At 39.4% G+C, this 14,626-nt stretch overlaps 1 protein-coding gene across 1 annotated transcript; it reads right to left on the reverse strand.

The window, feature by feature from the left end:
- Positions 1-2,364: 2,364 nt before the first annotated feature.
- On the reverse strand, positions 2,365-8,913 carry LOC104520380 (protein cordon-bleu; the record flags this gene model as incomplete). Its single annotated transcript, XM_010162054.2, has 4 exons — positions 2,365-2,691; positions 4,826-4,945; positions 5,579-7,566; positions 8,807-8,913. Coding segments are annotated over 4 exons (2,542 nt in total), but the record flags the coding sequence as incomplete, so codon positions are not given.
- Between the last annotated feature and the right edge of the window lie 5,713 nt (positions 8,914-14,626).

A 14,626-nucleotide genomic window follows, 5' to 3' on the forward strand; every position in this document is an offset into this window, starting at 1 on the left:
GTCATACACAACTAAGCAACGTAGATTCTTCTCAATTCCCCACAATATTAGCTAAATAAATGACTTCACCATCAGAAGCTCTTGTTCCAGCAAGCTTCAAGAAGACAATGGAAGAGAAACAGACCAAATTACAAAACTGAACTACCTACTCTGCTGTCTAGTTGCAACCAAAATCTAGAAGGCAAAGTTGTAAAATGTCTCTGTGCTCACATCTCCAAATCATGACATCATAGATCTTTGACAGAAGAGGCAAAACAAAGGAAAAAACCTTGTTTCTGCCATGGCACAAAACCATCTGCCAGCCACTGTCTACCAAAAACTTAGTGTTCCTTGGAGACATATTCTTCAGCTGTAAAGGCGGAAAACCCTGACACACAGCTATCATTTATTCTCCACTACCAATTCAACTTTTGGTGTCACAAGTTGTCCAGCTGCAGGGAAGGATCATAATTTGGCTCTCATTTAACACAGGAAACTAGGAGAGATATTAATATGCACTGGATAGAAACTCTTTGAGAAATCTGGCAACATTTTTACTTTTATCAGTGATCAAGGGCATGAGATCTCAGATGTCAGTGATATGATGTCTTTGGCATATACAAGACTTAGCTTGCATATCCAGTATCATGAAGGACAGCACAATAATAACAAAATCATACTCTGTCTTGGACAAAATGCTGCACTCTCTTATTTTCATTAAAGACCTATACAATAAGAGATGTTCTCTTCTGTCATTTCAATGTCAAAACTACAAAAAATTATTGTATTGAAAATGAAAGAAGACAGGCACAGTATTTAGCAGAATACATCAGTATATCAAGCTTACTTTCATAGTCTGCACTGGTTATCCAACTGTTTTGAAATAAAACCCCAAGGATACAAAAAAGACTTTTTTTAATGAGTAGAGCTATGGGTCCCTTCAGAGACTTCTGCAAGAGTTATGTAGTTGGAAGAACAAGGAATTTTGAAAGATCTAGAAAACTACTACATGAAGTATTCTTGAATGTCTAAATCCCCTTTTTTCTGTAAATTGGTGAAGTGGGGAAATAAAGGCCTGACCTGGAGTATTGTTTCTTCGTAATTCATAGTCTTAGAACTACAGAATATCTCAAATTGGAGGAGATTCATAAGGATCATCAAGTTCAACTCCCTGCTCCTCACAGGACTTCCTAAAACTAAACCATATGACTAAGATTGTCATCCGGACAGTCCTTGAACTCTGACAGGCTTGGCCGTAAACGGCTCCTCTGGGGAGCCTGTTCCAGTGACTGACCACCCTCTCAGTGAAGAACCTTTTCCTAATGTCCAATCTGAGCTTCCCCTGATGCAGTCTCATTCCACTTTGCTTCACTAAACTGAACAAACCAAGTGACCTCAGCCACTCCTCACAACAGCATGCATAGTATAGATGTAAATTTTCACATGTAAAACAACTGCATGTACAGATTTCTGTTTCCATGCTGATGTAAAGTTCCCTGAAATGGTGATTTGTTTGTGCTATTTCTATGATTCTGTGGAATTTCTGGTTTATCAGAAGCAAGATTTTTTTGGCTACTTTTAACATTAAAATTTTATCATATTTTTAAAATTATTTTAAAGAGGACAAGTAAACAAGGTTAAAGCCTATTTACACGTTTATGGTTGGCATCAGTTACATCATGTGCTGGGAAAACTACATCTGCTTTTGTACATTCCCTAAAGTCCTTGGATCAAAGTCTATTCTGGGATACTGCACTGTAATACTGGGATGACTCCACTAAGGCCAGTTGAGCTGCTTCTCTTTACCAAGAAATGCAGCACAACTCAAGGTTAGGAAGAACAAATTTTGATCAAAGATACAAATGAACCTGGGCTACTGAGCATTTAGCTGTCTGGGAGTTGACTGATTGATAGCTGACCACAGAAGTGAAACACACATCATCCAATTAATAAAGTTCAGACAGACATTAAAATGACACCACAGTTTTACTGACAGTTCCCAGCACGTGCGACCATGGTGTAAGTGCTGGGAATCAAGGTCTAGGACACGCTACTGAAAGTAGGAGAGAATACTTAACTAGATTTGCTTCAGGGTCTCATATCTGATCTTTCTTAGGTTCACCTTGTCTAAAGGACATCAGGTATCTCAGATTCACAAGAACGAAAAGGGCATGAAAATGCTTTCTGAAATGACATTCATGCTCTTGATTTTCTCTTTTAAAAAAGTATTGACTATTCATATGGTTGCATACATGCACAGGCATGTTTTAGTCTTAATAGTATGTTTTAATAACGTTCAAAAGTTTAAAATACACTCCCGATCTTTGATGCAGTTAGAGAAAACAGAGCATGTACCTTCTTCTGATGGAAGAAATAAATGTGTGGCTAGAACAGCTTATAAATGTCTCTCAAAGCACAGTATGCCTCCGTTGTTTCATCCACAATAAAACATAAAAGTACATTTACCTTTTTTAACTTTGCTGCTCCAGCACCAGAGCGAATGGCCTCCATTAGGGCTTGCCTTGCCTCCCCAGGGTTACCCGTACCCATGGCAGAGGATTTAGGAGCTGCTGCTGACAGCTGAGTGGGAGGTGGTGGTGGTGGCTGAGCAGGGGCAGGTGGGATCTGCTCTTCCTGAGGGTCTTCTGCCTTCTGCAAGGACAGTTCTGCATTCCTAAAACTCTGCAGTTCTTTGGAGGCCAATGAGGAGATCTGCTCGTGATGCAGTTGAAAGGAGGTAATTAATATCAAGCATGACTACCCTGGAATTACTTGACATTTGATGCACTTTCAGTACCCCGATTTCACTTTGCTTGAATGATGTAAAACACATATAACTTTTGTTTGCTCCTGGGGTTGAACATCTGTTACTACTCACTCACATCACTCAGCTGGGCTGATTACCAGCATCAAGGATTTGGCATTGACTCAGTCTCAGAAACTCAATCTTTATTTACTGTGAGCTCCAGCATCCTGTAACTCTTCTTGGCATGCAAGGTAAGAGTGAGAGTTGGACTCGGTATTCATTTGGAAATAACCACAAGAGTTTTGGAATCAGGAAGATATATTAAGGCTGCAGTAGCCACCCAGGAATATCGTTACTTTCTGCAGTCTGGGCTGCACAGACATAATCTCAGATGACAAGGAGGCACTTCTAGATCTGAGCTCTCAGACACAGCTTCATTGAAAAAAATGCTGTTCAACCTAAAGTTTACTAAAAAAAAAAAAAAAAAAAAAAAAGGACCAGAGAGAAGTACTTGAAGGCACTGAGAACAAAATCAATTGATTGCTCTCCCAAGCATGTTTCTGTGGAACTTCTGAAACGAAAATTTCTGCACGAATTACCAGCTTGGAAACTCATCCTACATTAAATGAATGCAGGGGGAGGAGGCAACCTTTCAGATTAAGACAGCTTTTCCATCAACTGTCTCAACAAATATTTTTGCCGTTAACATTACTAGTAATAATCATGATAAATTGTTAGTAATTACAATGATTTGGCAATTATTAGGAAATTCAGTATTGTGTGCCAAATGGGAGGTTTTCAAGCAGATGTATTAGCATTCCTTTCTCAGAGAAACTGAGGCACAAAACTTCTCTAGTGAAAAATTAAAGGATTCATGTCCCATCAAATAATCTACATTCAGAGAGCTCCTATATTCTATTCCTTCACTGTATACACACACACAATATAGAGGAATAACGTTATGTCAGATAAAACATGAACATTTCAGTTAACATGAAAGGGACAGCTCTTTTATCATAGCACATCTCTGTCTTGCCTGGTACACATACAAACGTGGTGCTTTAACTAGCACAGGTGACATGGTGTGAAGAAGCAGCATATGGTTTCTAGGCAACTTCCTTTAAAATGATGGCAAAATCTTCTCTGCTGGAGGAAAGTATTCCAAAAAGTCTCTGTAATAGGACAGGACCACTTCGTTGGTCAGAGCCTCTTTTACACAAATTTACATTTACTCCCAATGAATGCAGAATGCAGGTAAGTATGTGCAAAGATGGCTGCTGCCTAGCATGTCCTGTGCTCAGGCTCATAGAAAGCCATATCCTACCTGCAGCAAGGGCAGTACAGTATTTGAGGGATGAAGTATTTCCCTAACACAGGCAAGAGATTCTTTCTATCTAGTGTCGGCTATCTGGATATGTGTTAATGGCCTGAGTCATTGCACAAGGGAAAGGGGAACCTCCTTGCCAAATACACATCCTTGGCTGGATTAGTGAACTGAGTGAAAACTAAGGCTAGAACAATGCAGGTTTTGGCTACTGGGAATAAGAGATGCTTTAATGATTAGGTAAATCTTTCAGACAGAAGGAATCATCCTGCTGTGGTGAAAGCTGATGTTCCCATCAACATCAATTACCTGCATACAACTTGCTTGCACCAGCTCATGCTAAGAGATAAACAGCACGCATGAAGAAGCCCCTAGTGTGTTTTCAGGTAAATGGGATTGGATGCATGCCATAGGTAATGCAAATACATTAATCTAACTGCATACTCCTAAAGTACAAAAAAATACCCACCTAAATGTGAAAACTATGAACATTTTATGTCTTCTATGTGCAGTCCCTGTAATTAGTTTGGATTTCTATGTGCTTATTTCTCAGCTACAAGCACACAATTTAAGAGTGTGAAGTTTTATATCAGAGGATAGGATTGGATCTGCTATGCTGTCTGCGTAAGTCAGATCTGGTCTTGTGTCGTATTATTTCCCCCTCAACTTCTCTCTTTGCAGTGCAACATTTAGTTTGTGGCATACCTGGGCTTATACAAAACACCCAGCAAGAGCAGACTGCACTTAAAAGATTACTTAGTGTCTTGATTTCTTACCTTTTTCAGCTTTGAGGTGCCACTGTGGCCCCTAATTGCTGCTAGAAGGGCTGAGCGCTCATTCTCTGGCTCAGCATATGAGGGTTTCTTGTGATTGCCATTTAGTGCACTGTCTGAAACCTAGAATATGAAAAGAATAAACCTCACATTGTTATTAGATATTTACTTAGAGCTAGTTTGGAAACACTATTAAAAATATTTTTGTCACTTGTACCAGAATGCAAGCTACGGACACTAATCAGTATGTCTTCTTTCAGGCTTGCCTGTACAACCCTTGCTCCCACTGAATGGTGAGGACACGTGTAGGTAGTAATGCTGTACTTACAGATGCAGTCTCATCCCCTGAGCATGAAGTCAGTGACAAACTAGTACCACCTAGTAATACAAAATGTAGTTTTCTTTCATTGCAGGTATTTACAAGTTTTCTCCACGCTGTGTGTTCCTGACACATAACACACATTACATACTGAAATGCAGGTTTGGCTCTTAGGCTAACCTCAACTACTTCTCCTTTATGCTGTATCTCTGCACCCTCTGCCTCTTCTAGCTAGTGCAGCAGCAATGGTGTTGCATAATATATAGGATGTGCAGAATAAGCAGTGGCTTGGCCTGCATTTCGCCACTATAAATTTTTCAAATGCCTTGGGTACTCCAGCTCACCAGTAACTGGACCAGTTATAAAATCTCTGGTGTCTGACAGGGTGAATGCAGGGCTCTGCAGTCTGAACAGGCTAAAAAAAGTCTCCACTTTACCTTTCGGAGTTTCTCCTTTCCTCCTCCTGTTTGAATGGCTTCCATTAGGGCACTGTGCAGTGACATATCTTTTGGAACTGGTTTTTGGACAACAGGTTTGAACTTCTTCTTTGGTCCAAAGATATTGGCCTGCACATTAACATCCAGTTCACTGACAGCATTAATATCCCAATTGCCAGGTTTCTCCTCCTGTTCTGACTCTGCATTTGCTGTTGCACCATTTAACTCAGGTGAAGCTTTAAGCGAATTGACTTGTACACCGTTAGCAGGAGGCCATTTAGTGACTCGCAAAGACGAGCTGAAAGAGGATGGGACTCCTTGGAGATCAGGAGACTTGAAAGATGAGGCTGAATTAGTATGGGTCAAAGTCTCACATTTCTGGTCAAACAGCATCTTATTCTCTGCCATACTTTGTTTGCTGTTTAAACCATGATCATCTTCGGCATTGTTGTTATCCTTTGAAGAGGATTTAGTAAGTGGGACAACAGCATTCTTTTTATAGAAACTTGCAGGAGTTGCTTGACTTGGTGCCCTGATGTTAACTACTTTGTTTTCCATGCCAGAATTAGCTTTTTGACTGCAAGTAAAAATCCTTGAAAGTGTTTCTCTTGTTTCTGCCGATTCTGTTTCCACGGGGCTATATTTGGCCACAATAATACATCTTTTTGGTGAAACTTCTGCTTCAGTTTTAACCTCTCTCGACCTTTGCTTATCTTCATCTTTCTCATGATATTCCACAGAGTCAGACTTAAATGGAGCTACGTTGATGTGTCTTGCAATGGCAGAGGCAACGTACTGACTTGAAGTTCTTCTATGTGGCTTTTGAAATGGAAGCTCCAGCTTGTCCTTATTAATGGCTGGGATCACTAATGGTGTTACCTGAGACTGCGTGACTGAAAGAGGTGGTTTGGTCCTTTCATTCTCAGACTGTCTTTCAGCTACCTGGGTAGTAACATTTTGTGGTGGTACAGGTTTTGGAGCTGCAAGACAGACAGGTTTGTGTTCATGTTTTATAGTAAAGGGCTTAGAGTTTGTGGTGACTGCTGACTTTTTAGGAAGATGCTCAGCAGAGTCATCACTTTGCTTTTCCATAGAACTTGACCTCCAGAATGCCTTCACTTTCCCAAGACAAATTTCATCACTTTCATCAGTAGAAGTACCTGGTATGTGCTTACTGACACCAGTGCTTGGGCCTATAAGGTTGCCTAGTTCATCTATCTTAATGGCACCAGTGGAGAGTGAAACTCCTCTATCAAAATGTTTTACTTCAGGTTTGGGAGGGACAACTTTAAAGGTTTTCAACCCCATTTTAGGTTCGTAGTTTGTGCACAATGAATTCTGGGCACGATGACACCATGTGGGTGTTGATGGGACTTCTTCTACTTCAATTTTTTTTGCTGGTGGCCATTTGATTTCTAATTCTGATTTACTTTTTTTCAGGGATCTTTCCCTGTTACTACATTCATTTATCTTCTCTTTTGCTGTACTGATTTCAGCTGTGGCCTTGGAGTGAGATGGAGTCAGCTTAGATTTACATTCCTCAGATTTCCCACCATGTTTGGGTGGGGCTTCCAGTCTTAAGTTCTTTTCACTTCTTTTTTCAAAGGAGGATGTAAGAGATTCAAACATATCTCTCCTCTGTTCCACAGGCAAGTCACTGAATTTGTTTTCAGATAGCTGCTGATGTATTAGGTCCTTGGACATGCATGCAGCTCCACCGTCTGTGTGTCCCTTATCAAAGGAACCTGCTTTGTTGTTTTTATTTGTAAAGGTTCCTGTATTAACGGAGTCAGCTGAGATATTCTGTGAGACCCTTGTCTCTGTCTCTTGATTTCCAGCTGAGTTAGAGGAGGTAATTTCTGGAGCATCATCTATGACTGTTACTGGAACAGAAATAGTAACATCTTGAGGAGCCTCAATTTTTCTTACATGTGGGCTCAACACTTCATTGATGTGTCCAGAGTCAGAGTTACTTATAACATCCATTGCTGCAAGAGACACACACAACTTTACACATAGGCAGTATCTAGGCAATATGACTTTAAATTATACAAACAGTCGGTACAAACTTAAGCAGATCAGATCTTTTACCTACACTAAAACTAACAGGAACATATTTATGCCTGTATTAAAAAAAAGGAGAGATCTGGGTCCTTTTTATTGTCTGGTTGCTGATTAGGATCAGCCAAATATTCCTGCAGTCCTCCTGCTTCAGCCAGTGGGAAACATACAAATGCAGCTGAAAGCAGAATTTAATCTATTGTTCATACCTTATCTTTGACTAACTTCTCTCAGTGATAAACATTTCACCACATGACTCCAAAGGAGAAACATTTCTGAGAAACAGTGAGCAACTCCAAATTATGTTTCCCAGACCTGGTTAGTAATAACAGCACAGCTGAAGGATTTCCTTCAGCAAGCAAACAAAGAAACAGTACTTGTATTTTTTCTCCATTCTTCTCACCCTTCATTACAAGCGACTCCAGAAGCCTCATTGTGCAAGAAGCTTAACTCTCCTCTTGAATTTGGTGGTATAAATCAGGGGTTAAAACACAGAAGCTAAGAAACTGCAGTGTTAGAGAACTTGCAGAAATTAAATTAAAATCAAGTCCACTGCAGAAGTACTGAAATAAAGATGGGAGCTTTAAAAAAGTATTCAACATAATTTGGTGAAAAACCATTAACAGAGAAATATTTTTATTCACAGTAGGAAAAAGAGGAGCACAATATGACATTTTATATCTTCACACTGTTTCTTTTCATGTTTTTTGCTTTTTAACTTTAAAACACATCTGCTAACTCAGAGGAGGCATTAGGTACAAAAATATCCTCCCCTTCTCCACTTCATTATGATAAAATACAAAACGAAGGCATTGTTCATTAAACAGAGAGCTAAATTCACAAGAGATTTAGCTTCACTGCAGTCAATGAAATTATATCAAATTTGGCCCATAAAATGTGTCCATAAACTGCTGTTCATCTCTTTTTGGTAGCAGACATTGATATAAAATGTCAATCTGATAAGCAGCTTGAAAAATATTCAGTGCGAGTCTATAAAGAGTGGCTGCCCCTAGAAGCAAAGGGACAGCAGCCACTTTGGGTTGACCACATTCTGCCTTAGACCTGCGAGGTGATCTTAGTGAGAAGATGTCTCAGAGTGCAGTTTGAACCCGCATCTCCTGGCAATGCATGTCTCTTTTGTACTTCAGAGTTAACACACCTCCTTACCTTCTAAATCTTCATCCAGGCCAGCCAAAGTCTCCTGGAGTTGTGCAGTAATGAGTGTATCTTCATTCTCATGCTTAGCTGAAGCCATTTCTTCATCTCTCCTGCTACTTGGAAGAGGAGAAAAAGGTCAGGTCTCCCCCTTTTTTCACTTTGCACTGTTGCTCTGAAATACACTATCATTTCAGCCCCTTTGGTTTCACTGGGGTTCTGAAACTCATTCCCCAGAGAATGAAAAATACGTGGTCTTGGAGACACACACCACCATGCTGACACATCTCCATCTAGGAAGGGTCTCTGTGGTGCCTGAGCATACTCAGCATGCTGGCGATCAAAAGATAAGGATTAATAAAGCCTGTTGCAAAGCAATGATCTGGCTCCACTGTGAAGTACATATTTCAGCTGGGCTGCAGAAAAGCAGCATGCACCAAGGCAAAGGTTTTGCGTATCTATATAATTTTAAAGCAGACCACTAGCCATCCTATGCACACGCTGTGCCAATATATCTGCACGTTAATTAAATAAAAATTGCATGGCAATGAAAAATAAATACAGCTAAGTACTGTTAGACAATCACTCTGCATCCTGAGGGGAGGGAGGGGAAGAGGAAAAAGAAACTAATCTCTTGAGAGCTGTTTCTAATGAAATACATCTAGGGGCCCAATTTTGCCAGAAAATAACTCCATGGTTTTTGACGAAGTTGTACAATGATCTAAACCAAGTCTGAAATCAGAATGAGCGCCAAGTGTTGTCTTGGCTTATTAAAAGAAAGAAAGAAAAGGAAGATAAAACAACAACAACAAAAAACCTAACAAAAAATAACTAAAATAAAAAAAATACACATGGCAACTTGTTACACAGCAGAACTTGTGTTTCTTAGAAAGAAAAATCTTCACCAGCAGAGCTTTTCTATCTAAATCATTGAAGCTAGGATTTCACATTGGGCAATTAGATTTTTTTTCCAGCTACCTGTTCCTGACCTGAATTTAAGACACTGTTGTCTGTGACACTGTATCTCAGTTTTGCCCTTGTGATTAGCCTATTGAAAAAATTGTTTTCCATTCTAGCCACACCTAAACTAATTCTGTTCAGGTGAAGTAGATTTGCCCTTTTCAAGAACAAACCCTTCATATCACAGATACAGTAATAGATGACTTTTTTTTTTGGTAGTTTAATGAACAATACCCGAAAAATGACATTTTTCTGCTGCCCTTTGAGATAATAGAATAAAAAATCAGAGAAGTTTCCTGACATTGATTTAAATAATGTCTGACTGTGTAGCTTCCTTTTTTTGCTATTTTGTTGTTTGATTTTTCCCTTGCTCATAACAGGAACAACTGAAAGCACTTATTGAAGCATCGGGTATTTTATTTTACTTTATTTTATATTTATTTTTAATTTACCTTTGTTTTCTTTATGTCTTTTTTAACAGTCCTGTAACCCAATTCTTCTACTTGAACCTCAACTGCCTTGCACTTATGAAGCTGAGATCATGTATGTGGGATCAATGAAAACAGCAAACCACATCTGCAAGGAAGCCTTCCAAAACTTTTTTCAGACACATATCCTTTTCCTAAACAGGGATGAATTCAAGGTGGCAAAGCTATATACGTGCCTAAGTGGCTTCCTAAACTGGAATCTAAGACAGAAATTTGTATTGTTTTTTTTAAATACAGAGGAAGAGACAGAACCACAGGATCATTAAGGCTGGAAAAGACCAGATCTAATATCATTCAGTCCAACCGTCAACTCATCAACACTGTGCTCACTAAACCATATCCCTGAGTGCTACTTCTACAGGTTTCTTGAACACCTCCACAGATGATGACTCCACCACTTCCCTGGGCAGCCTGTTCCAATGTCTGATCACTCTTTAGGAGAAGAATATCCAACCTGAACTGCCCAGCTCTTTTCTCACATAAATCAATGGGAATCTTTCAATAACTTTTTATAGCAAAATTATCTTCTCCTTGATGGACGCAACTTTCAGCAGAGGTCTCTCTTATTATTCTCTGTGCACTTATACAACCACTATACATGATTTGCCTCTCAATCTCTGCTTCAATCTCCTTATCTAGACAACTGGGATAATAATATCAAATTCAAAGATTTTTTTTCTGAAGGAAAGAGAACAATGAAGTGAAAATGAAAGGATTCTTATTTGCTCTTACAGAGGGATCTTCAGAAGAACCAGATTTTTTATTTTGCATTTCCAAATTCCTAAAAGATCTATTGTTCAATTCACCTCTAAACTCACCTACAAAGAAAGCCAGAAGGTACAGATTAATCACAAGGCTCTTATTAATAAAAGTTCTTGGCATCAGGAATTTAAAATGTGATACATGTTTTGTGAGGCGAAGGTCTGGTAGTTTCCAGTAGCTCACAGGACTTATAAATACACCTAAGAAGACTCTTTCTCACAACAGTTTTTGGGAAATGAAAACAAAAGGGCCTCTAATTTTTTTTCATAGCCTTCTTCCCTTCTAACCCTATACATGTTTCTTTTGTTGACAGCTGTTTTGGCCAGAATCCAAGAAAAATATGACTTATTCTGATACCATGTTTTACAATCTGGATAAACATTACCAGTGGTATTTTCTCACACACTTTTTTTTTTACTTAGGGAAGAACTTGATAACCTTTACGCTGCCTCTCTGGTAAAACGTGAGGCACTAAAAATACAGCACTAGTGAGCATTTAGCCCAAACTCAAAATGGCAAACATGCACGCTTCCTGGACGCCTGCACACTTATTACTTATGTAGATTAGCAGAGATTTGTGCAAGAGCACAGAACGGAGCAAAGTGACTACTAAACAGCAGCCTTTACTGTTCCACTGAGCTCAGGCTACAATGCATAATTATTCCTCGACAGTCATTTGTGTAGTTGGAGACAAAATTAAACTTACAGAATCATTTAATCAAATTACTGCCATGGGAGACAGATATTTAGGAGAAAGTTTACATTCGAAGAAAGAGAGAAAATTCTCTGATAAGCCTAGCTGGAAACGCATCATTAAAAAGAAACCCAAACCAGTGGTAAGACAATGGAACTGCAATGACAGAAGCTGCCATTTTGTTATAGTTAGAGCAGCTCTACCTGTCTGTCTGCAAATGATAAAGTGTGTCTTTATCGGGTGTCTTTGAGCACTTCTCAGGAGTTCTGGTAAGCCTCATATATGGTACCAGAGGTAGAGACTCCAACTCCCACCATAACTGCTTAAATACAACACAGACCTATGTAAACTGCAGAGAAGGGACTAAGGAAGAGATTCGGTTATGTAACCTCAGGCACTTGGTGCCATTTTAAATACTGCAGGATATTCAAGACATCTGTCTGGAGCTCACAGATAGAATAGGGAACGTATGGAAGACTTATGTCTTATGCAAGATGAAACAGTAGTAGGTACCTCTCTGGTTAACTGACTGTGACCTGAAAGTCTCACCCATTTTGCACCACGCTTGCTATACCAAAAGACTTGAGAACATAGTTCCTGTGAATTTGTTACCAGCTGGGAAGGGAAGATAGAGCCACTGTAAATAACGGAATCAAATCCAGATGGGCACACCATACTATAGTACACGCAGGGAAGCAGTGACTGCTATGAGGCAGTTTAATGGATATTGAGAACATTCAGCTTCTCACACACGTCTTAAGCAGTTAACAGGGACTGACCAATGTGGAAAGCTGATATTATGGTTATTCCCAACTGGGCTTTGGAGCATGTGGCCTCCTTCCCAGCTCTGACAGTCTGCTCAGTCCGGTACTGGGGAATTACTTCAACTCTTATGTGCCATTTCTCCTCTTCAAAACGAATCCACAATATTCTCCTCTTACATAAATGTTGCGAAGATAAATACTTCTACCTCAGGTATATACCAAGGTGAGTGTTAAAGAGGAGACAGATGCTGAATGATTTTAAGTAAACTCAAGGTGTTTATATATTTATTTTTGTGATTGATGCAATAAAGTACTCTTCAAAAGTGGAGGTAACTACTTTCCAGATTAGCCAATAGTTTACAAAATCTTAGAACCATTTTCCCATTCTTTCTATTTCTAAGGCTACATGACTTTTTCTATTTCCTTTCGAGGAAGAAATGTAACAGCTGCAGGAGAGCAGCTAGTATAAGGGGTAGACTTTCTGGTCACCTAAACTATGACCTGACCAATAAGAATCTTCTCTTCTGCCTCCTGTGAATCTGAGCATAAATTTTTAATGTTTGAATGACCAAAGCCTGTTAATATGCCAAACTGTAGACTGATAGGTTGGGTTAGATAACAAAGTCATCACTTGTCTTTGATACAAGATTTCTGAAAGTGGCAGGCAACTAGGAAAAGGAAAAAGTACGTGGTTGTATTCTGTTGAATGCCAGATAACCTTGCTTTTTATGTTCTCCAACGAGCAATAAAAGAAAAGCCACACATACTTTTTGGGAGCAAGGTACAAGTAACATTTCTATTCCAAGTCTTTTAGTTTGTTGTTGTGTTTCTAGTTCTGTGGGACCACATCAAACTTGCAAAGGTCTTCAGACTGCAGTTATATCTGTGCTGAATAAAAGTCATCAGAGATTGAATTAAGCTATTCTTCAATCCTAGAACACACAGGTCTGGTAGTGCTTTCAGATATAACACCACCCAATCAAAAATAAGAACTTGTAGACATCGACGAAGGGGAAGATGATGTAATTTTTCAGCAGCAGCTAGTTTTATGGTCCTTTTACAGCCCTCCATGGTTATTGGTCAAAAATTTAAACAGAAAGCAAATGAAAATGCTTTTGCCTAGTATCATTTCGTGTTTTAATGCTTGAAATCTCTAAGCTTGTTACATACCGGGGTGATTTAAGCTTTCAGAGTCCCCCACCATATGTCAGTTTCAGGGTCCTGCTGCATAAGCAGCAGCTTGTAGCCTATACAGCTGGAAGCACGCCCCTGCTCCCCCCTCCTTGCACGGGCCTCTGGCAACAGCTTCTCAACAGGAAAGCCTGCAGGCGGACAGCGTTGCCAGAAATAGTCAGGAAAGCGGACTAGCATGATTTAAATCTTAATACAGCCACATCACCTGTGCAATATAACATTGCAAGCTAAAGGATGTCATAGTGAGGTTAAATAAATTCTCTTGGTTTAGAGAAAAATAAGAAACGGAACAAGGACCAGGGCCTTTCTCTCCTGAAAGCCTTTAAAAACCTAAGCTGCTTCCTAACATGTAAAATATTCTACAGCTCCAAAGTATACGGCATTTTTCCAGCAGATGAATTTAACAGAAAGGCTAATCTGGATTCTTGCTCTGTAACGACTGTATCTATTACTTAACCATAATATCATTAGTATCTTCCCTCCACGAAGATCTGCCAGCAAAAAAGTGCATGAGAGTATCCAAATTTACAGAGTTTTCTGGAACAAGGGGAAAGGGAAAGCCAGAGATAAGGAAGGAAATTAGCAAAACTATGTAAGAAGCAGAGGCTTGCAAATCTGTCAGACATCTGGGTCTTAATTAAGTAATTTTTCATCCCTGAAGTTCTCCCTGTCACTTTAACCCTTTCTCTACCTTCCTCCCCCTTAAAACTACATTTCTGTTTTTAAAAAAGCAAAACGTGCCTACTCAGCTAAAATAAAACCTATCCTATAGAGAAATGAGAGAATAAACTTTCCCATATTTCTCAGAGATAGTTACAAGTGGCATGTAATTATATAGGATGTGTTTGTGCACAGAGTTATATATAATACATACACACAGTTCTTCTCTTTCCTTCCTGCCTGCCTTCTGCCACTCACTATTGTATTTCGTCTTCCTCCAACCAGCTTCATTACTACCGACTTCAGCTAC

Source organism: Antrostomus carolinensis, unplaced genomic scaffold (assembly GCF_000700745.2).
Source record: "Antrostomus carolinensis isolate BGI_N321 unplaced genomic scaffold, ASM70074v2 scaffold72, whole genome shotgun sequence".
Lineage (NCBI taxonomy): Eukaryota > Metazoa > Chordata > Aves > Caprimulgiformes > Caprimulgidae > Antrostomus > Antrostomus carolinensis.